Genomic DNA, 23721 nt, shown 5'->3' with positions numbered 1-23721 from the left:
TTGGAAAGCTGCCTTTTCACATGTCCAAATCTAGCATGCACCAAGGTACGTAAGGAAGACTGTTACATTCCCAAGGAAAGATGCCTGGACTGTGTGCAACAAATTTGTACATATTTACATGAATCTGCCCTAAGATGAGTCATCGGGGGAAGGCCCTCCCTGGGTTTTCAGCCATTCAGTTGTGGCAAACCAACCAATAATTTTATCTAGCTGCTACTCTGGGCAACGCTTTGACAGATGGCAGCAATGTTGCAATAGCTGTTTTGATGACCTAGAAAACGAGCACGCAATCGTTTTAATTGCTATGTTAGTGTGTTGTTTTTAAAATAACATTGTTTCTTAATTGCAAGGGAGCTTGAATACCCTGCCCACTACCAGGCAATGGGCAAGGTGTTCTGCAAGGTCAAAGCTAGAAATGGGATGCTCCAAAGGCATCTGTGTTTAGATTAGATCCATAGCAGTGAGAAAGGTGAGGCCTGCAGGTAGTGCTTGGTCTGTATCCACATCATATATTTAAAGCACTGTTACACCCCTTTGAACAGTCATGGCTTCCCCCAGAGAGTTCTGCGAGCTGTGGTTAGTTAAGAGTTCTGTGAGTCATTAGGAGACCTCCTATTCCTCTCCCAGCACTGCAATTCCCAGAATTCCCTGTGAAGAGGGATCAATTGTTAAACTACTGTAGGAACTAGAGCTCTGTGAAGGGGCCAGATAGGGTTGCCATATGTCTGGAATATCTGGAACGGCGAAATTAGCATCCAGGAAATAAAACCTCAACAAGTTTGTGGTTGATCCCCCCCCCCCCCAAAAAAAGCTCAGTTTTTTGTGTCTGGATTTTTACTTCTTGAAATATGGCAACCCTAGGAACATGGGCTGTCACCACAACTCTCAGCACCCTAAACAAACTTTGTTTCTGTTGGGGAGAAGGATTAAGGGGTAGTTTGTGCTCTGTCTGTATTTATCTCAAGGGAAATTCCAAGTGTTGTGACATCGAACATCCTTTTTCTCTGGCTAATGCACAAATAATAATAATAATAATAATAATAATAATAATAATAATAATAATTTATTATTTATACCCCGCCCATCTGGCTGGGCTTCCCCAGCCACTCTGGGCAGCTTCCAAAAGAATATTAAAATACTATAATACATCAAACATTAAAAGCTTCCCGAAACAGGGCTGCCTTCAGATGTCTTCTAAAAGCCTGGTAGTTGTTGTTCTCTTTGACATCTGGTGGGAGGGCGTTCCACAGGGAGGGCGCCACTACCGAGAAGGCCCTCTGCCTTGTTCCCTGTAACTTGGCTTCTTGCAGTGAGGGAACCGCCAGAAGGCCCTCGGTGCTGGACCTCAGTGTCCAGGTAGAGAGATGGGGGTGGAGACGCTCCTTCAGATATACTGGACCAAAGCAGAGGTGGGAGGTGCGTTCCTCAGGATATTTGTCACATTTTGGATTTGGGTGATTTTATACCTCGGTCCCACTGTGCAACCAGAGCTCCCCCCCCCTCGACCGGCATTTTATCACAGGTGTGCTTTGCAACATGCTTTTGACCCAAGAAAAATGCCTTAGTGGTAGGTTCATTCTACTTTATTAGATGTTTCGCAATGCTTCCCCAATTCTACCACATGAATGCTCCCCGGAGGGACCACAGTGCAATAAAAAGTGGTACAAAAATAAACCAGAACATTGGTGATATAAATAGTTAAGGGGTTTCACCAGGTAGTTACAGGATATGCACTGATTGGAAAGGAAGCTGTGTGATCGCCCTAGAACTTTTGCATGTACAAACGGTACTGAAAGCAAGATCATGTCAGACTGCCCTGATAGTATCCTGAGCACAAGCCATCATGAATGCAGAATAAAAAATCATTTTAAAGCCCCCCCCCCCCAGTGGAATATGGATGCTCCTCTCCATTTGCTGTATTTTGCAATTAGCCTTCACAATGCCTAGATGGGACTGAATTGACCCTGGAGCTCAGAGTCGCCTTCCTGAGCTTGGAGGAGTCCTGAGTTTTGTTTGTGACCGACTGAGCTTTGCTCTGTGTATCTGGAATATATATATAATTGTAAAAAAATAATAATAATAAACATCCAATTGTAGAATTCCTAATAAATATAGTGTGTGTCAATGTGTGCTTGCAGTTGCCCGTCACTGCGCATTATTGGCACAGCTGAGTGAACTGTACAAACCTCACTAGCAGCATATGAAAACAAACAGACCTACCAATATGTTATGGGTTAACTGGTCTACTTGTGTATCCTGTTGGTTATGTGGAATATATACTTTTCTAACAACATGTTAATATGGCACCCCACCTCCCGAATCAGTCCAGGAGGAGTTCCCAGGTCAGCCTGAATCTAAGCAAGACTCTTCTTTCGGCCAAGGGTCTTGTACGGTATATTAAAGACACGGAGCCTCATCCCATTTTTCCTACCAGGAGGGAGCAAGATGCCATTTGTTTTATACATTTGTGCATATTCTCTCACACATCCATGCATACTTTCATGCAAAACCCAAGCATTCCAAATTTTATTCTGAATTACACTTCTCCTTTAAACCCTGTGTGGGTTCGAATGTTCTTTTACGAAAGGAAATGGCACTAGATAAAGGGGTGGACAGCCATACTCCTTGGTTCTAAAACCAGTGCTTTTTTCTGGGGGGGACACAGGGGTACGCGTACCCCTAGACATTTTGTGAATCTAACAGAAGAAGAAACTATTTTTTTAAAAAAAATATTAGTTTCTTCACTAGCACATTGCTACCTCTGATGACGGCCTCATTTCCTGTCACAGTGTTCCCTGAGTCTCAGACAGAAGCGAGCGTTTCATGTGTGAAGTAGGAGTTGGAATCTAGCATGGTGATTGGTCAGTTTCATTGTTACCACCTCCGATGGCAGCTTCATTTCTGTTCCTGGTGTTTCCTGGGTCTCAGACAGAACCTCATGCCACTGTGGAAGTTACTGTGAGTTGACAGCTGTGTAATATGAGGTAATCCACGTTCTTTGTACTTTTGTCCATTTACTGTATTTATTTCCCCCTATTTGAACGATAAAATGGTGGTTTTCTTGAGTCAAAATGAGAGTACCCCGAAATATATTTTTTTTCAGAAAAAAGCATTGTCTAAAACAAATCAACAGACCTAACCCCAATCCCAGCCTCTGTGGGTTCAATGCAACAGGGCAGCCAACAGGAGAGTGAAACAGAAGAGGCCCAAGTTGGAGACAACGCCCAAAGCCCCATTGTCAAGGCTGCCTTTCCCCCCTGCATTGAGCTCCGGCTGCTTAGCATCACTGAACAACGAGGGTTCAGGGTTCTTGGTGGCAGTGTCTTCCACGCCTCGGCTCTCAGCTCCAGGTGCGGATGCCAGGTTCACGCCGGGTCGGCTTTGGGGCCCGGGCCGCTTGCATGGGATCTTCTTCTTGGGGCGTGGAGTGCCAGCTGCTGCTCCAGAAACGAGGACTGCTCCGTCAGGACTGCTGGTGGCGGCTGGTGCGTTGGCGGTGATCACAACAGGGGCACCTGCCTCCACCTTTCCTCCCGTGGTGGAGCCACTGGTGGCATGGCCTGGCTGGGGAGTGCTACCGTCAACGGTGACGTGCTCGCCACTGGCATCTCCGTGATTGCCACCGACAGCAAAGGTTTCACTGCTAGTAGTAGCGTGGCCAGTGTGGTCCACATTGGTGTTTCCTGTGGTACCAGTAGCAGGAGAGTGAGCAGACCCATGTGGCCGGGTTTCACTTTCGTAGAACACACCTGAAGGATGGGTGGCGGCCGAATCTTCACGGTTTGCCTCCTTACCAGTCATGAACTGCTGCCCGGTGCTGACGGCCTCTTCTTCTGCCTCACATTCTTCATCATCGTTGGAAGCCACCACAACCATGTTGCCGCCGCTTGTTTCTGAGGAGGAAGAGGAGGTGGTGGTAGCAGTGGCAGAAGTGGCATTCTTCTTGGGGACTACGACGGGCACCAGCACAACAACACTGCCATGATTGCCAGAAGAGGTGGCGTTGGTGCCGGCGTTGCTCTCGTCCAAGTTTGTGGCAGCTGAGGAACTGCCCACTGCCATGTCCTCAGAGTCTGTGTTGCCTGCGGGGGAGACGGTGTGGCCCTCTGTGTGATCGCCAACGATATTCTCATTGACGACGTGTTCGCCTGCAGTTGTTGAGTGGTTACGGTCGCCTTCATTGACCAAAGACTCACTCCCTTCCTTCTCATTGACCTTGTGGGCCGTCTCATTATCGACGTGGCTCCCGGGAGACAGGTCTGCACCAGCGGGGACGTGGGCAACCATGGCGCTGTCTTCATCCTCATCATCGTAGATGCAGTCAGGATTTGGTGCAGTGCCAGATGGCGTGGGGGTGGCGCACTCTGCCACCGTCGTGGTGTCAGCGCTGTCCGCAGGGACTATGCGCTGCGTCACCACGCCGTCAACGATGCGGTCATTGCAGAGGTTGCCTTGGCAACACATGACGTCGGCGTTGTCCAGCTCTTGTACCAAAGCCAGGAGAGAGCTCTGGCACATGGCTGGGGAGGCACAGCCTTTGAAGGTCACTAGGCCCAAATCCCTACCAGCTGCAGGTGAAGAAAAGAAAAGGGAACAGAGACAATTAGTCAAAAGGGTTTATTGCTCCCTACAAGGCTGTTGTGGTTACTCTCCCCCGGCGAGTGTGAACTGCACCCCTTATCGCACACCTTAAATCTCAAATGCCATGTGGCTGGAAAACGATTTGGAGAGCTCCTACAATTTCTTTTAGAGTGGCTTAACCTTTGTGGGTGGGTTTTGGTGCCCAGTGCATGCGACAGAACTTGCACACTAATCTCCTGAAACTGAAGCACCTTATTCTTTTGGTGTACCTAAACATTCAGCTCTGCAGCACATGGAGCAACAACTCAGAGTTTTTCTTGTGCACCTTCTCCAGAGTGGCCCTAGGGGCCAATCCTCAGCGTCTGACTCACCCCCCCTTGCACTTTTTTGGACTGTAGTCAATGCAAAGGGTTGAAAAGACTTCTTCCCAGTGACTAAAAAGTTCCCATTTTATGCTGGTTGGGCAGCTCTCAGATGCTGGAGACAGGGACCCTAACACAGAAAGAGTAACAAGTCTTCAACCCTCACCCGACCTCAGACTACTACACCTTTGGATATGAACGGGGGGGGGGGGCAAGTGTCCTGCCCACTCTTGACTCTGGTTTTGCTGTTTCTGGAAGGAATATGGACTTTCAAAAAAATGCTTGCCACATCTGCCTAACCAGGATGGCACCGGAACTTAAGTGTAGGGAGTCTTGCAGATCAACACTCACCTTTACGGCTGTTGCCAATCCCCTCCAAGCACATGTTGTGGATGCCTGTGCATTGCACCTTGGAGATTGATTTTTTGGAGCACCCAGACCCAGAGCCATTGTCATCCACACAGCTATAGCATTCTAGCCCGTTCGTTGCCTGGCTTTGGACATGAAGATCTGGAAGGAGAGAGAAAAGTGAAAGAAACAGCCATGAGGCATGCCTGAGTCGTAACAACCAGGAATCCTCCTGCCATTTGCACAAGCAGCAGGTTGTGGACTGGACCCGCTTCCAGCTACAAGGAGTGCGTGCTATTTCCTTGCTGCAAGAGTGGACCTGGCTGCCTATTTTTTACCAGACCAAGTTATTGCCTCGATTCACAAAGCCCTAAGCAATGGGGACAGAGTACCCAAAAGACTGCCTGATTCCTTTGTCAGTTTGCATTTCTTAGTGCAGAAGAAATCTTTCCTATTCTGATTAATTCAAGAGGGTTCTGGAAGCTTCTTTGTGTGAAAGAAACAAGCAGAAGGTTCATGATGTTTAGGTTATTCCTTCAGAGAAGCTGAGTACAGCTGGCTGAAAATGGTTCTGTTACCTCTTCTTCAAGGTCATGCTGACTATAAAAGAAGGATCCTGGGTTTTACTTTCTCTTTCTATCTCTCTTCCTTCTGGTGTGGTGTTCTGTATATAGCAATACGATTTAGACCTATTATAAGTTATTGTAAGTTTAAGTTAAGTCTGCTGCAACTGGACTTCTTATGGACACTGCCAGTCCAGGTAGCCTGGCAGGGGAAAAGGGAGCTAGAGGAAAGGTCTTGCTCGCTCTCTCCCAACACTGGAACTCATGGGCATCCAATGGAGCTGAACACTGGAAGATTCAGAACAGGGAAAAGAAGGTTACTTCTTCATGCAGAGCATAGTTAAACTATGGAACTCGGCCCCCCAAGAAGCAGTGATGGCCACCAAGTTGGATAGGTCTAAAAGAGGACTTTGTCCATGGAGTTTTCTTGGCAGGGATACTGGAGTGGCTTGCCGGTTCCTGCTCCAGGTGAGAGCTGGACCATAAAGAAGGCTGATCGCTGAAGAATTGATGCTTTTGAATTATGGTGCTGGAGGAGATTCTTGAGAATCCCATGGACTGCAAGAAGATCCAACCTATCCATTCTGAGGGAAATCAGCCCTGAGTGCTCACTGGAAGGACAGATCCTGAAGCTGAGGCTCCAATACTTTGGCCACCTCATGAGAAGAGAAGACTCGCTGGAAAAGACCCTGATGCTGGGAAAGATGGAGGGCACAAGGAGAAGGGGAAGAAAGAGGACGAGATGGTTGGACAGTGTTCTTGAAGCTACCAACATGAGTTTGACCAAACTGCGGGAGGCAGTGGAAGACAGGAGTGCCTGGCATGCTCTGGTCTATGGGGTCATGAAGAGTCGGAAATGTCTAAACGACTAAACACAACAACACAACAAAAAGAGGACTGGAGAAATTCATGGAGGAAAAGGCAATCAATGACGGCTAGTCATGATGGCTGTGCTCTACCAAGAACATTGGGAGGACACAAGGCCACACCACAACTGTTGCAGATGTATGAGATAAGGACTGAGGGTGGCTTAGCATGCTGGGGAACCCACTGTCACAAGAAAACAAATTGATCCTATACCATACAATTCTATATCTGATGCCCGGCTATCAAGTTTAGTAGTTACCTGGGTTGAAGGTATTGCAGAGGGCTGTTGAGCAGCAGCTGGCATGGATGGTACGGTCTGCAGAGTGGAAGCTCAAGGTCTCCTGGCACCGTGGGAGGTTGGTGCAGCCCTTCATCTTCATGTTGTCATACGGACCTGCAGGCATAATTGACAGCGAAAGACATAAGACACTGCAGAACCCATCATGGAGGAGGGGAAGTCTATCAGTGGCTGATGGTCATGGTGACTATGTTCTGCAGTAATGCTTCTGAACAGCAGTTGCTGGAAACATCAGGAGGGGACAGCGCTCCCTTGTGGTTGGGTCCTGCTTGCAAGCTTCCCACAGGCCTCTGGTTGGCCACAGTGATCCAGCAGACTCTTATCCCCAGTTGTGATTTGCCAGGTTTCTCTCCTTTGTGTCTCCTCCCACATCTCCACGGGTCCCTCCCTCTTCCGAAAAACACCTCACCTCTCTCCCTCCCCCACACATCCTGCACTGCCTACCACCCCACCACCACCACCAACTCACCCAGTTTTCCGGTGACGGCAAGATCCAAACACTGGTCCTGATCCCCAGCACAGCTGATCTGAGTGCGAGAAGCTTCGGGGCACCAGGCTCCTTGGGTGGCACAGCTGTGGCAGCGCATGTGATTGACAGGGGCAGGATGGGAGACTGGGGGGAGACAGGAGGTGGGGGTTAGCATGTGCTTAGGGAGGGAGAGCACAGTGAGATGGCAAAGGAGGGCAGGGGGGGTGGCATCCTATGGGCAATCAGCAAGGGAACATAGGAGCGTTTTTTATTTTTTAAAAATGACTTTCTTTATTTCATTTAAATCCTACCTTTCCTCCAAGGAGCTCAAGGGAGTTAATGAACTGAACAGAGTGAAAGGTTATGAGTCACGGGGGCGCAGAGATTGTGTGAATGAATTTAAGTGCTTAGCTTATATTTTCAGTTGCTATTTTGTGAATGTTTTTAATATTGTTTTATAGATTCTAAATGCCACATTGATTTGTTAATCGCATGACTTGCCATAATTGTGAGGTTTAGCTTATTTTTCAGTTGGTGTTTTAAGGTTTTTTTAATAGATTGCAACTGTTTTATTGAAAATCCGTTAATTATTTTATATGATGTGTGCTGTATTTGCAATGTGCTATTATGTTTTATTAAGTTACAGCTATTTATTGGTTGTAAGCCGCTTTGAGATTCATTTGAATGAAAAGCAGAATAGAAATACAATCCATCAATCAATCAATCAATCAATCCCCATTCTATGCTCACAACAACCGTGAGAGGTAGGCCAGGCTGAGAGTGAGTTGACTGGCCCAAGGTGAGCTTCATAGCTGAGTGTGGTGTCGAACCCTGGCCAAGGTCTTGGTCCAACATGCTAATCACTTTGCAGGCAAGGCAAGGAATGCAAACTTCACCCTTGTCATATTTATTCATCGCATTCATACAGTAGAACAAGTTCCTACACACCTCAAGAGAAAACAGGTAACAATGGTGGACCTCTAGGTAACTCTCTCTTGGAAATTTCATGTATCATCTCAATACGCTTTCAGCCTCCCTCAAAATCCACCCCACCCCACCCCCAAATTTTTCAACCTGGTTTCATTTTGTTTGCCGGCAGCCACACGACTCACCAAAGTAGGTCTCATTGTTACAGCCATCCTCAGCACAGTAGCGTGCCTGGTACGAAAGAGACATGAGGTGAGAGTTGAGGGAGATGGATTCGTGGGGAAACAGCTGGGGGGCACAGCCTTTCCTCACCGACTGGAATTCCAGGAAGCCTGGACAGGGAAAGAAACAATGTTGTAGTTAACGCAGCATTTCACAAACTGGAACCCGAGCCCAGTTTTCCTTTTGCTGTATGAAACCCAGAGGTACCTTTCATTTCATTCCCACACTACTATATATTAGGGCAAATCAAGCAGGGGAACTCTCAGAAGTGACTCTTTGAGAGTCAGGCTGGGCCAAGAAGGGCCCTGCCTTAAGCCTGCTATGGTCATGCACTGAGGAAGGTCTACTTGGCCTGACCATTGGGCATCACTACCACCTCCACCTCTGCTGACCCACTTCTGCTGCCCATTGACACTTCTGCAAACCATGGATTTTCCCCAAACTTGCCGATAGCTTGCTATTGTTTCTCATCGCCTCTTTTCACTACAATCCTGTTGGGGGCCCATGAACTACAAACCCCAAATTTGGGGTCCTCTGCAAACCTGTGCCAAAGTTTTGCAGGGTTTTTTCAGGGGGGGCAGCAAACCCCCCACATTTTGTAGCACCCCACAAACTGAGTAGCTGATATGTCAAGCATGGGGTTCCTACTTAACATTAATTACGAACCCCAAAGTTTGGGATTCCTGTTGGCACTCACAACTTGAGTTTTCTATTGCAAGGAGAGACACACACACACATGCTCAGCTCCCAGAACAATTGGCAGGTTTCAGGATAGGTTAGTTAGTGTAGTTTTCTCATGCCCCAACCTCAAATTTGCCCAGAAAGAATGGTGATGGCATGGTGATAAAGGCAAGACCTGAAACCTCAGATTTCCTCTACTACACTCTCTAACAGCAACATTCTGCTCACCCCAACCCCAGACTTTTTATTGTTGATCACCAAGCCCAATATGAAGAAGAGTTCTGTGAAGCTCGAAAGCTAGCTCACTGGCTTGTGACTTTATTTAGCCCCGATCACGACATTAGAACGCTGTTCTAATCTGTTTGTTTCTAGAACGAACATGTTTTGTGTGTATGAATGACCCACAGTCTTTACAAAACAAACAAGAAGTATGCATGACCACCGCTAAAAATGATGCTTACCGACATAAGCCTTTCGGACAGATGTTGAGCAGCTGGCTGAAGGATCTTCGCACGTCACGTTCTCTCCTAAGCAATCGTACTCACCGTGACACGTGTTGCATTGCAAGGAAAAGGCTGGAAGAGGACGGAGAGAAATTGGTCAGGTCTAAGGCTGCTTCCTCCACTCCGCCCTTTAGCATCTGCGCAACAGGCAGATATTCACCAGGTGTGCTTTCCCCCAGTATGGGGAGGCTTTGGGCTCATCCATATTTTTGTTTGACTTTTACTTTGATGCATTCTGATAAATTCCCCCAGATCCAGAATTGTAGAGTTGAAAGGGACCGTGAGGGTCATCTAGTCCAACCCCCTGCAATGCAGGAATCTTTTGTCGAATGTGGGGCTTGAACCCACGACCCAGAGATTAAGAGTCTCATGTCTGTGGGTCGAAGCCTTTGCGAGGGAAAACTGTGCCTGTTGGATGCCACCTGCTGGCTGCTCAGCTGTGGAACTGAGTTACGCAACGAGGAGCACGTTGGGAATATGTCATGCAGGCTCATCAGATTTTATTCTTTCTCATTGCACACCACGAGTATCACTTCCACAGTTCTTTGCATAATGGATTTCGCTTGCATCACACGCAGTTTAAAATAAATAAGCAAGAGTCGGCAAGTGCGAAGTGCTTATCTCTCCAAGATTTTTATTCCTGGACTGATATTGCAGGGTGCGTGTCGGTCAACAGCAGGCATTGTAAACCTTAGCTGGCACCCAATGAACATCAAATGACTGCATTGAACCTCTGTGGAATGCCTTTGTGGAATGGTCTGAAAAGTGACAAGAAAATGCTATCCCAGAAAGCATGGGATAACCATCCCGCTTTATGTAACCTCCCCACGATCAAATCAGAATGAATGCTGAATAAATAGTTGGCAGGTGTCAAGGTTCTCCATAAAATGGCTTCTCCTCCATGGAATCCTGGGAGCTGCAGTTTCTTACAGGTGCTGAGAGCTCTTAGGAGACCCCAGGGTTGCAGTCCCCTGGGAAGAAGTGTTTATTGTTAAACTGTTCTGGGAATTGTAGTTCTGAGGGTGGAATAAAGGTCTCTAACAACTCTCAGCATCAGTGCTATTTTTCTAGAAAAAGAGGTGCTGGAGCTCACCATGAACCCTTGTTCCCATATAATAGCAATGGCAGTTCCAGTGAGTTCCGGCTGGGGGGGGGGGCTGCTTGGCACCCTTAACAAACTACAGTTCTCAGGGTTATTTGGCAGAAGCCAGGACTGTTTAAAGTCATTGGTTGTGTGCATGAGTCCCCAGTTCAGTAGGACTTACTTCAGAATAAACACCCAGTGCAGGAAGATATTAAAGAGAAATTAATCCCCACATAGTGAACTTTTAACATGCAGCTTTGGAAATTTTGGGAGCAGAAACATGGCAAAGGCAGGCTCCCACTTCCTTCTCAATTAGAGAGGGCGGGCATGGAGAAAAGGGGGGGGCACTCAAGATACTTGAAGCTCACACACACCCTATCCCTGACCATTAGCCATGCCAGCTGAGGCTGATGGGAGTTTTGGTCCAACAACATCTGGAAGACACCAGGTTCCTTGTTTCTTCTATAGTGGCTCCTCCCATGAGGACTAGAAACTTCGTCTCCTTTTTGTTGTTGTTGTTTCAAAGATGAGGCTCCAATTTTTAAAGACAACAACAACAAGAACAAAAGAGAATAAGTTTCTGGGACACATGCATGGAACCGCACCCCACATAATTATTCTGGTCTCCAGAATTCCTGGACCAGAGAACCTGGGAAGCCAGAGAATCACGTTGTTTGCTAATTGTCCTCTTTCTGTCATAAGGTGTTTTGTAAAATCCCTGTCCGTGGAGGAGGAGGAGGAGGCACCTTCTGGGTGTTTATGTCAAATTTGGGACAAGTCATTCTCAGGGTGGGGCTTCCCCACGCTGCCTCCCAGTCATCTCTCTCCCTCTCCTTGCTACAGAAGCTACAGAAACAGTAAGGTGGTGGGTGGATTTGGGGAAGGAACTGTGGGGAGTGAGAGGGATGGAAGTGAAGATTGCCCAGACTGAAAGATTGGGAAAGAAAAGGAAAGCTCCCAGGCAGTGGCGTAGCGTGGGTTGTCAGCACCCGGGGCAAGGCAAGTAATTTGCGCCCCCTAACCCGTGGATTTGCGCCCCCTAACCTGTGGATTTGCCCTAACCCCAGATGTTGCGCCCGGTGCGGCCGGCCCCCCCTGCACCCCCCACGCTACGCCACTGCTCCCAGGCAAGAACTAGGAAGGTCTGCCATTTTCTGTGCAGTGGCTAGGATTAAGCGCTGTCTTTGGCTTGAGAAAATATAAGGTATTTGTACATTGGGGGGTTTTGCATTTTTTTTACCTGGTTGCTGATTCTTGCCTCCCTTGTTTTTGATGCTGTTGCTGTTACAATCATCTGCATTTTATTATGTATTATTATAAGGTCTGCATAGGACTAGATGCCCCTTGGGATCTTTCCAATTCTACAGGTCATAGAATCACAGCATTAAAGTGTTGGAAAGATCCTGACGATCATCTAGTCCAACCTGAATATGCAGCTCTCCCATACGGGGATCGAACCTGCAACCTTGGCGTTCTCAGACCATGTTCTAACCATGATTCTAACTCTTTCAGTATTTATGAGGTATAGGTATTATGTTGGTTGTTGACATTTGGGTTCTATATTGCAAACTGCCCTGTGGTTTTCAGACAAAGGGGGTCTAAAAATTTAGTTATTTAATAAGCTGCCTTAGACTGAGACGGACCTTATGGTCCATCTTGGTCAGTATTGTCTACACTGAGTGGCAGCTGCTCTCCAGGATTTCAGCTCTCCAGCTCTACCTGGAAATGCTGGGAATTGAACTTTGGACCTCCTGCATACAGAACACATGCTCTGCCACTGTTTTTCTCCAGCAAACACTGGTCCTCAATAGCACAATTAAAGAACTTTGAACTTTGCTGGAGAAGCAGGTCAGGTCTCAATGCAAGAAGCCTTATTTCATGATTTAGCTTGTCCACCTCATTGCTGCAGTAGCCTGGAGTGAACTGCATCTCTTTAGCCTTGGTTCACTTAGTTAGGGTTGCCAGCAGACTGGAAAAGCAACAAAGCAGTGAGGTCATAGCTCCTTAAGGGAGATTTGAATTGCAGGAATCCACGTCTGCACTAGCTACATTTCAAACACTATTATACCACTTAAAACAGTCCTGTCTTACCTTGCAGATCCCTGGGAGCTGTAGTTTGTGTCCAAAGTGCTGAGAGCTGTTAGGCGGCCCATATTCCCTTCATGGAGCTACCATTCCCAGAGTGGTTTAACCATCCATCCCGCTTCCCAGGTAACTCTGGGAATTTAAATGCATTTAAGTGCAGATGATGCCAAACTCTGCTTGGCTAGAACTAAACAATATCACTGGGCAACTGCTGTAGATTCAACCACTGTTACAGGAGCAGCTACCGAGGAGGGAATATTTTGGGCATCTCTGCATTACAGACTTACAGGACAATCCCATCCATCACTGAAATATCTTGTAGCAGGAAAAGCATGCCAAATGTAAGATTTAAGATGATGTCAAAAGGATAAAAAAGCAGGACTGACGAAAAAGCGCTCGTGATCCTGCAATATCAAACCTGCCCCCAGAGATGGATGAACCATTAAGCAAAATGAGCATGTGCTACAGTATCAAGGGAAGGGGGGCACCACAGAAATTTTCCACTGTCAGTTTTTCTGTGGACCCGCAACTCTGCTTTTCAGTTTACAAATTCTGAGAGAAAATTCATCTCTATTAATTAAAGCACAAAATTTGGCTGTAAACTAGTAAATAAATTGTTCGTATCATGGAATAAAGTGGAAGTATACAAAAACAAACATTATTTTCCGTCTTTCCGTAAGTTTCCTTTCAAGAAATTAAAAAAAAAATTATGGTTTGTTATTGTTTATTGTTTATGTTTTAAATCAGATATATATGGGGGCAACCGAAACCTTTAAAGTGCCTGGGGCCTCTAAAGGTCTTAATCCGGCCTTGCCTGCACCGCTGAAAGCTGAACTAATTATAAAAATTAATAATAATAACAACAATAGTATTTCCTATCAATCCATCTTTAGTTTACCTTGGTAGAAGAGAGCAGGTAGCAGCAAAATTGCCCAAGTCTTGGCCATCTTGAAACAGCTCTAAGCTCCTTGCTGTGTCCTGAGCCCCTGTCTCTGACCTGCTGCCTGGCACTGCCTTTAATAACCTCCTAAATACTCCCACCCAATCCTGCCCTTCCGTAAGGACCAGCCCCAAACAAAGGTGCCACTTTGAACTCCCAATTGGTCCCAGGCTGGGCTCTGCTGCTTTCACAATGGCTGGGAGGGGACAGTGAACATGAGGGTTGCCAGGCACGTGAGCGAAAAGCGTGGCACCAGAGGACACGTTGGACCGGACCCACCTGGTATCAAGGTGAGTCACAGGCCAGGATTTCAGGAGGAGATGTTTGGAGCATCCCAAAGGATGGATGGGAAGGCGGGGATGTGTCAGGCTTCAGGAATCCAGCCAGTCAGGTTAGGATGGGAGGGAAAGTTGGAGGAAAGGATACAAAAAGCAACAGAGAGGGAGAAACTGAAGCAGGGAGAAAGAGAAAGGCAATCAGAACATAAGAAGAGCTGCTGGATCAGACCAGTGGCCCACCTGGTTCAGTATCCTGTTCTCACATCGGCCAACCAGATACCTGGGGGGAAACCCACAAAACAAGACTCTAGCACTCTTCCCTCCTGTGGTTTCCAGCAGCTGGTATTCAAAAGCATTCCTGCCTCCGACTGCGGCTAGCAGCCATTGACAGCCCTCTCCTCCATGAATGTATCCAATCCTCTTTGAAAGCCATCCAAATTCATGGCCGCCACCGCCTCCCATGGGAGCAAGTTCCTAAGCTGAACTGTGTGCTTCCTTTTATCTGTCCTGAATCTATGAAGAGAAGCAATGAGAAGCAAGGCCCAGATTCTCCAGCATCATTCACTACTAGACAACAGTTTTCTCTTGAGGAAGAGCTGTAGCTCAGTAGGCTTGCAAGCAGGAGAGCCCAAATTAAATTCCTGGCATGTCCAAGTAGGGTGGGAAGAAGCTCCCTGTCTGACACCCTGGAGAGGTGCTGTTGGCGAGTGTAGATGTTAATGAGCTGCATGGAGCAAAATCTGACTCGGTATAAGGCAGATTTCTATGACCCATGAGGGAGTCTGACCAGAATGCTGTGTCTTGAAACACAATCAAGTGCATGGTGCAGTGGCTTCCCTCTGAATCTGCAGAACCTGCTGCCATTCAAGAAGTGTAGCTCATCATCCCAAGGCATCTGAGTTCCAGAGATAAAAACTGAACCGCTCAAACACTGAGGTTGAACAGTTAGAATTATTACAGCTGTTGAGAAGATGAATGTCAAAATCTTGGGGCGTTGATTTACCTCTGGAGGGAATGTCCGAAAGAGGTTTTTGCAATCCTTTCCAATCTCTTCCACAGAGTTGTTGAAATAGAACTGGGATTAGTTTTGCTGATTTACAGCGTGCAATAAAAATGTCCCTTGTAAGAGTCTGATAAACCACCTTCTCGTGGCAGTGTCCACAGAGCTCCAATTTACATTGGAAAGATCCATACAGATGTACTATCCACAAGTGGTATGATCTGGGACACTTTGGCATCCAACCAAGTCATCTCATTTGCGTAAGGACTTCCTGCTCCACAGCGGAACTTTCCCTCCTTATTTTCTCCTTGTGCCCCCCTCAAATCTGCTCCAGAAGGTTGGGGTGACCCCAGAATAGATGGGGGTGCACAGAGGGAAGAGAGGGTGGGGAATCTACCATTGCACAAGCAGAAGCCCTTGCATGAATGAGATGACGTTGCTGGACACAACCCAGATTTCACCACTGCAATGAGATGTACTGGATTTCTATTTAAACTGTAGTAAGCATTTCTAAATGTGTAGCAGTCCATATATAAATTAGTCAATAGTGCAGATTTTAGACCAAGGTTTGGTTTGGTTTTCTTCCCTTTTTTGGTGATTCCTCTCTCACTCGGGAATTTTGTATGGGCCACTCTTTTGGGGGGGGGGGGGGAAGATACTTTTGTAGCTCTCCAGTCCTTGTTTTTATCTGCCTGACAAAGCACTCCCAAATAGAAGAGGGAGAAACACTGATCTAAGCCAGCAAAGTTGGATCCTTTCCAGACAACCTCTTTGTTGAATATTCGTTCTAATTTGTTTCCACAGAGTTTGCGGGGAGCTTAGATGATGTGGGCTATCCATTGAACATCTATCCCAATTTATTTGTAGAGAGGTAAGATGGCATGGCCTCAAGCACAATTTAAATTGTATTCTCCCATCACCCTACTTACTACAAAAAAAACACAACCCACACGTTTTTGAGTGGGGAACAGCAGGTTTGCTGCCCAAGGGCTCCAAATTAGCTTTAAATGTGCAACCAAAGTTTGCTGGGATGTGATTGAATCTCATCTGGATATAGTGACCTCATAGCAATGGCCTTAGAGGTCTGCTTGGATCCTGGTGTGGAGGTGGGAATTGGACTCATCCCAGGCGCTCTTCCAAGTTCCTGGAAGGCTGTGTGGTCAAGTGGTTGGAAGTCGCACTCATACAGACTCCTTCTCCCACCTCTGAGATTGGCCAGATCCTGACTCATTAAAACAAGGAGGGTTGAGATGACTGAGCCTTCTCAGCCTCCTCTTGCAAGAGAGGCATCTCTGGACCCAACACGAGTCTGTTCTCTGCTTGGATTGGGTGTGCCTGACTTTCCCAAGTTCTCTTCAATAAATAAGCCTGTCTTAGGATCCAAGGGAACACACAGATTGACTGTGGGGCAGTCCAGGGCACATGGCAAGGAAGGTGAGCATCAAGCTAGGAGGAAGGAGGGGCAGCGAATGCTTTAGCAATGCAGATTGATAGGGCGGTGATGACTAAAGGATTGCAAGAAGAATAGCTTTGCCACTTTCCTTCCCCCAGCAGAAAGGAGTCCTGAACTTTTAACACTGGCAGGAATTCAACAGGGGAAGCTGTACTCCGTTTCTGCCCTTACCATGCTGGGAAAGGCTTAACCTGTTGGATTTGTTGTTGTTGTTGTTTTTCATCTGCTTGCAATAAATGTGCAGCGACCTGCTAGGGGAAAGGAAAGGAAAAGAGAAAGGAGGTTGCATGAAATAAGGATTAGAAGTGTGCTCTCTGCCTGGCTTTTGAAGACCCCCTCAGGCAAGGGAATTGCTTTCTGCCATGGGCTTAGGAAAGCAAGCTGTGCCAGTTAGTGAATTATAGAGCTGGACTGGCGTGCGTGGCCCATCCCTTGCTGAAAAGGCAGGCCTCCTACAAATCCACCGATTCACTCCTCTAGTTCAGGGATGGGCGGAAGGGAGAGCAGGTTTTCCTGGTAGATCTCTGGGTGATTTGCATGGGTTTCTGACTCTCAGTTGATTGAAACAGGGGAAACAAGAAAAAGGCAACTTTCCCCCAAAGACTACAAATCCAGAGTGAAGTCCCTAAAATGATTGGATGATGCCTTGTACACCTCCTTTTGGCAACTGCTGCATCTGCCAGAGCCACCCCCCCCCCTTCCTCTGCACCTCTCCCTCTATCTCAGGCACCCATCCTTTCATTCATAGGGGTAGCAGCCATCCAGCCCCTCCTAGCTTTCTTCCAAGGTGGGCAGGGGGAGCAATGACCACTCTTTAGCAGCAGCAGTAGAGTCAACAAGGCTCTCTGTTTTAACTTCCTCCCTTCTGCCTTCTAGGAAGGACGAGGTGGGGTCCTCCAAATGAGGCAGTCTAGGCGGCAGAGCTGTAGCTAGGTGATCTTGCGCCCCTGGCAGAACTGTCCAGATTACGCCCCCTAGGTAAATGGGTAAAGGGAACCCCTGACCATTAGGTCCAGTCGTGGCTGACTCTGGGGTTGCAGCGCTCATCTCGCTTTATGGCCGAGGGAGCTGGTGTACAGCTTCCAGGTCATGTGGCCAGCATGACTAAGCCGCTTGTGGTGAACCAGAGCACCACACAGAAACGCTGTTTACCTTCCCACTGGAGCAATACCTATTTATCTACTTGCACTTTGACGTGTTTTCGAACTGCTAGGTGGCCCCCTAGCCACGGACAAATTAGCTCTTCGTTCCACCTCTCCTCCAACCCCCAATTCAATTTGGCTTTGGCTGTCCCCTGGAAAGTTGTGTTGTGATTGGCTGAAATGTCGTGAGTCTAAGTACTCAATGTGAAATAGTGTGTATTTTGAGTTTGTGAAATTTAAAGAAAAAAGGAATGTGGCAAGGGGGGAAAAATAGGGGGAAACACGGCCCCCACATATCATATAAAGACCCTCTGTTTTAAACCTTTTCTTATGAGGCAATAATTGGTATTTTTATTTATAGACATAAAAAGGTAAATGTAAATGTAAAGGGACCCCCTGACCACTAGGTCCAGTCTGGGGTTGCGTCGCTCATCTCGCTTTACTGGCCGAGGGAGCCGATGTACAGCTTCCGGGTCATGCGGTCAGCATGACTAAGCCGCTTCTGGCGAACCAGAGCAGCACACGGAGACGCCGTTTACCTTCCTGCTGGAGTGGTACCTATTTATCTATTTGCACTTTGATGTGCTTTCAAACTGCTAGGTTGGCAGGAGCAGGGACCGAGCAACGGGAGCTCACCCCGTCGTGGGGATTCGAACCGCCAACCTTCTGATCGGCAAGCCCTAGGCTTTGTGGTTTAACCCACAGCCCCACCCGTGTCCCTGTTTATAGACATATTTTTAGCCAATTTGGGGGGGAGGCCACCTCACCACCCCCTAGCTTCGGCCCTGCTGGGTGGACCGGCTGTGAATGTCACAGTCTTAAACTCCCCTCAAAATTTTGGCCATCATTAGTCCTAAAGGCAGCACACGACAATGATGCAGGCACTTTTAGTGTAACCTTGCCTGGAAGGCCTTGCTCTGAGGACCCCCTTGGTTCTTCCCAGAATGTGCAAATAATTCCATGCCACTCAAGGGAATGAGTCGTTTGCCTGCTCAAGAGCTGAAAACCCAAATAAAGAATTTCCGAATGCAGCTTCAGAATGGGTGGCTTTCAATGTGGAGTTTTGCCCAACAGCTGTATCAGAACTGCAGTGTTTGCTAGACAACTGAAAGAGGAGTCAGGCACAGGAGTCTAAGCTCAATCCTGAAGCGTAAGAGTTGCAGCCGTCTCCATGATTTAAGAACAATCACACGTGGTGCGAACCGCTTGAGTGCCATGTGGTAAAGGCAGCAGCACTTATAATTTTCAGGTTGCAAAGAGATGCACAGCCTGGCATCGCCTATCGCTAATTGGGATTAAAATGCTCCTAAGTGGAGCTCAGGCATAGAATGAAGTGATCGAAGCAGCTAATAGGCATGCCACCTCCCTTGGAAAAGTATTGCATGGTTTCTGTAAAAGCTTATTCCAAATTCTCCAGCGCTGTTTATCACTTGCTGACTCGCTTTGCCCCTGAGCTGCTTGCATTCCAGGGGCGCCATTCACCAAGCGCATTAGATCATCCTTGCTCCAAAGCACAGGAGCTGCAGTTGTCCTGAAATGCCGCCCGTATGTCCCAAGATTGTTCCCTCTCTGGATATATTGCCCAAGATAGTACTGCAAATAGATGGCCCACCTTTTCGCCTCACAACCATTCAGAGGATGATCTGCCCCTTTTAGACGCTTAGACCCATGCTTGCCTCGTCTCAAGCCTAGGAACAGATGAAAAATTTCTTTCCCATAATGCTAGAACTCGTGGGCATCCAAATGAATGTTGGAAGAGTCTCATGCTCTACCAACTGAGCCATCTCGTTGAGAATCCTGCAGTGCAGGAGGTTGGACTAGAATGACCCTTGGAGTCCCTTCCAACTCTACAATGCTATGATTCTGTGATTCTATACTCCCGGGGGCATTATGCCTCTGAATACCAATTTCTGGGAATCACAGATGGGTGCTATTGTGCCCAGGTCCTGCTTGGAGTCTGATTGGCCCCTGTGAACAAAGGATGCTAGACTAGATGGGCCATTGGCCTGGTCCAGCAGCCTTGTCTTACATTCTTATGCAGCTGGCATCTTCTGTTTCTCATTTCGCCCCCATCTTCAGTTCTCTGCAATTCTGCATCATTTTGTGATATATATTTTTTTAAAAAAAACTACTCAGGACAATTGGTCGGCATTTTAGTGCAAATTCCTCTCAACATGGACTTTTTTTGTATAAGATTTGCCTGATTTAACGCATCTTTGCAAGTAATCTTCTCCACACAGAATGCATTTTACATGTTTATTTTTGTGAATATGTGCATTTTTACACACATTTCTTGCTTTGAGAACAAAATTCAGAGAATTGTGAATTTTGAAGGACAACTGCCTTTCAGATCACATATTGCAAATTTGTCAAGTTCGGCTTCGAATGTGAACTGAATTAAATTTCTCCTCCATTCCCAGCAACAAGTGATATTTACAAGTATTTCCAAGAATTTCAATAGTTGCCAAGCATTTCAATTTTACAAATGCAATCAGCTGCTCTCCTCCTTGGGCTTCCAATGGCCCTTTCAGTGATGGGCAGCCAGGAGCCAAGTTCAGTTCCCATCCGTGGTGGTGGTCTGCCATTTTAATTTACCCAAAATGCAATGCCCTGGCCCATTAGATCTATGAAATCGATTCTTGGGTTAAGACCTGGTTTGTCCTGGCATGGTTTAAGCAACATAGCACTGGCATAGCACTGCAGATCGAAACGTGTTTCCTCATGCGCTAAGACGAGAACGTTCTCACACATTTTCTCACAGGCATCCCTGATACCAAATTTAGACCTCGTGTCCCATCAAAACTCCCCTCCCATTAAATCTTCCCCCGCAGCAGACCAAAACCACACAGTAGGCAGGGTGTGTGAGAGAGCTTTAAATAGCCGGTTCCATTGCCAAGGTGGGGCTGGAGGATCCCTAAACAGCTGTACCTGCAACTGTGGTGGAATGTGGAAGGAATTTCAAATCAAAAGCAGAAAGGGCAGGCATGCACTATGGTGCTCTGAGGGAGGGGAAATGCAAAACGTATTGGGAAAAATTCTCCCTCGGCAGAAACAAAACAACTTCCAAAATACCCACCATTTACTTGGGGGGGGGGTGATTCTTCACTCATATCCACACCATATATTTAAAACACATGGCTTCCTCCCCAAAATTCCAGAAGTTGTCGTTTATTCCTTGCCGAACTACATTTCCCAGCAACCCTAGGAAACTACAGTTCTCCAGGTTCTTTGGGAGAAGACATGCGCTTTAAATGGATGTTTATAAAAGGGCACCCTCATTATAATATTTTAGATGCTTGTTAAAAACATTTCTGTTGCAGGAAGCCTATCCGGTCATATAGTTTTGGTGTGTGTGTGTTTAAAAAGTTGCTGCTTTTTATTTGTACATTACAGATCATTGTGATGCATTGTTTTATGTACACCACTTAGGGATTGTTTTTTTTTTTTTAATTAAGCATTGTGCAGATTTTTCTAAACAAATAAATGCAATGAACTCAGAGGTACTTAACAGGATTTCGTCAGCAGAATTTCTTGCCAGTTCATCTGAGGAGGCAACAGTGCAGAGTATTAATCTCAGTGCTTTTTTTTCTAGAAAATAAGGTGCCGGAATGTTCTTCCCTCAGAAGACTCAAACCCAAAAGTCCCATCCTCTTTGTGGTTTGTGTGTGTGTGGGGGGGGGGGTGTCCTCACAAGCCAGAGGCTTGTTGAGGCTGCTCAGCTGAGGGGAGGGGAGCCTTCCATGCCTCAACTGAGCAGTTTAATGAGCCCTACTGCCTCTCCAGCTCGCATGTGCCAGAGCCGTAGAGGGTTTGTTCAGGCTTTCCCGCATGTCAGCTGTTAGTTGGGAGGCTGAAGAGCCTCAACAAAGCCCTGCTGCACCACCGGCTCTCGCGAGGAGACCCTCTCCAAAGTCCATAGACACAGTGGTGGCCACACTTGGCCCTCCAGCTATTTTGGGACTACAGTTCCCATCATCCCTGACCACTGGTCCTGTTAGCTAGGGATGATGGGAGTTGTAGTTCAAAAACAGCTGGAGGGCCAAGTTTGGCCATCACTGCTAGAGGATGCCCCCCAGCTCTGACGAGGGTCTCCTCATGAGCTGGAGGCACAGCAGGGCTTTGCTGAAGCTAGGCAGGTCTCTCTCCCTACTTCCAGGGCCCCCCTGAGAGGTACCGGAACGCCGTTCTGGCACATTCTAACCGGAAAAAAGCCCTGATTAAGCTTATTGATCAGTAGTGAATGAGCTTTCTTCTGCTGAGGGATGCATTCCCTTGGGACTAATATTTTGGGGCAGGAACATTCCGTACCATCCAAGATGTCGCAGCTGAAAACCGGGAAACACATTTTCTGGGCCGCACTCATTTTTGGGAGCTGTGCTCTTTCCCAGCCCTACCTGGAGATGCTGGGGTTGAACCTGAGGCCTTCTGCATGCACAGCATCTGTGCTATCACTGATCTAAGAGAAAGGCCATAACTCAGCAGCAGAGGACCTGATTTCTGGAAATAATGGGGCAGAAGGCTGCAGCTTTATATGTGGGGTTTCCAGATGCCCTTCACTTTATAGGATTTTCCCGTTATATAATAATAATAATAATAATAATAATAATAATAATAATAATAATAATTTTTTATTTATACCCCACCCTTCTGGCTGGGTTTCCCCAGCCACTCTGGGCAGCTCCTAACAGAACATTAAAAACTTCCCTACACAGGGCTGCCTTCAGATGTCTTCTAAAAGTCAGATAGTTGTTTATTTCCTTGACATCTGATGGGAGGGCGTTCCACAGGGCGGGCGCCACTACCGAGAAGGCCCTCTGCCTGGTTTCCTCTAAGCTCACATCTCGCAGGGAGGGAACTACCAGAAGACCCTCAGCGCTAGACCTCAGTGTCCAGGCAGAATGATGGGGGTGGAGACGCTCCTTCAGGTATACTGGACCGAGGCCGTTTAGAGCTTTAGAAGTCAGCATCAACACTTTGAATTGTGCTCGGAAATGTACTGGCAGCCAATGTAGGTCTTTCAGGATACCGTAACACCATAAATCCTCCAAGGGGAAGATAAACACCTTGCTCATTTGCTACGATGAACCCTTTAATTTGGCACCTGTGATGTTAATGATAGGAAGATACAGGATTGGGAGGAAATAGTCATAGATGAGGAAGCCAGAGATGGGAAAGGCTGTGTTTGCCTTCTTCCCACTCTAGCAGGGCAGGAAGTGGGCAAAGAGGTGAGGTAGACCCTTGCAAAATCCACTGGAGGAATTTTGCTTGGCAGTTCTGTTTCCTGATCATCCATTGACAATGCAGCTGCTGATTTGTGCTTCCAGGTTGCCCACCAATTCATTTCAGGGTCATCAGTACTTTGCTTTAGGAATGTAAGAAGCTGCCTATAGAGAGTCAAGTTACAACCCATCCAGCTCAGTATTGTCTGTGCTAGGGTTTCCCAACCTTGAGCCTCCAGCTGTTTGTGGACTACAACTCCCATCACCGTGAGCTAGCAGGTCAAGGATGATGGGAAATGTAGTTCAAAAAACAGCTGGAGACCCAAGATTGGGAAACCCTGGTCTACACTTTCTAGATTTCAGGCAGGAATCCTTCTCAGCCTTGCCCAGAGATGCCAAGGACCTGGAAACAGAGTTCCCCATAGGAGGGATAGATTGTTAAGTTGTTCTGGGAACTGTAGCTCTGGGAGTGGAATAGGGGCCTCCAAACACCCCCTTAACAAACTACAGCTCCCAGAATTCTTTGCGGGGGGGGAGTCGTGGCTGCTTAAAGTGGTACCACAGTGCTTTAAATGTATGATGTTCATGTAATCTGGGGGAGCAGCTGTGGCATCTGGGAGGGAGATGCCTGAGCTAGATTAAAAACCCAACTCCTTGCCTCATATCCTGCAGGGAGGAGGCCAAAGGAGCTGGCTTGTG

The 23721-nt window shown here is 47.2% G+C and overlaps 1 protein-coding gene across 1 annotated transcript; it reads right to left on the bottom strand.

The window, feature by feature from the left end:
* Positions 1-2099: 2099 nt before the first annotated feature.
* Positions 2100-22166, bottom strand: LOC114603058 (uncharacterized). Its single transcript, XM_077932502.1, has 7 exons — positions 22112-22166; positions 9780-9893; positions 8601-8747; positions 7489-7632; positions 6981-7115; positions 5295-5453; positions 2100-4568 (listed from the first exon to the last, which is right to left on the bottom strand). Exons 1-7 carry the CDS (start codon positions 22164-22166, stop codon positions 3163-3165), a joined length of 2160 nt encoding a protein of 719 aa, XP_077788628.1. The 3' UTR covers positions 2100-3162.
* Between the last annotated feature and the right edge of the window lie 1555 nt (positions 22167-23721).

The sequence above is a fragment of the Podarcis muralis genome, chromosome 7 (assembly GCF_964188315.1).
Source record: "Podarcis muralis chromosome 7, rPodMur119.hap1.1, whole genome shotgun sequence".
In the NCBI taxonomy this organism is placed as follows: domain Eukaryota; kingdom Metazoa; phylum Chordata; class Lepidosauria; order Squamata; family Lacertidae; genus Podarcis; species Podarcis muralis.
Note: the sequence above shows the minus strand (reverse complement) of the source record. Positions and strands in the feature narration are given on the sequence as shown.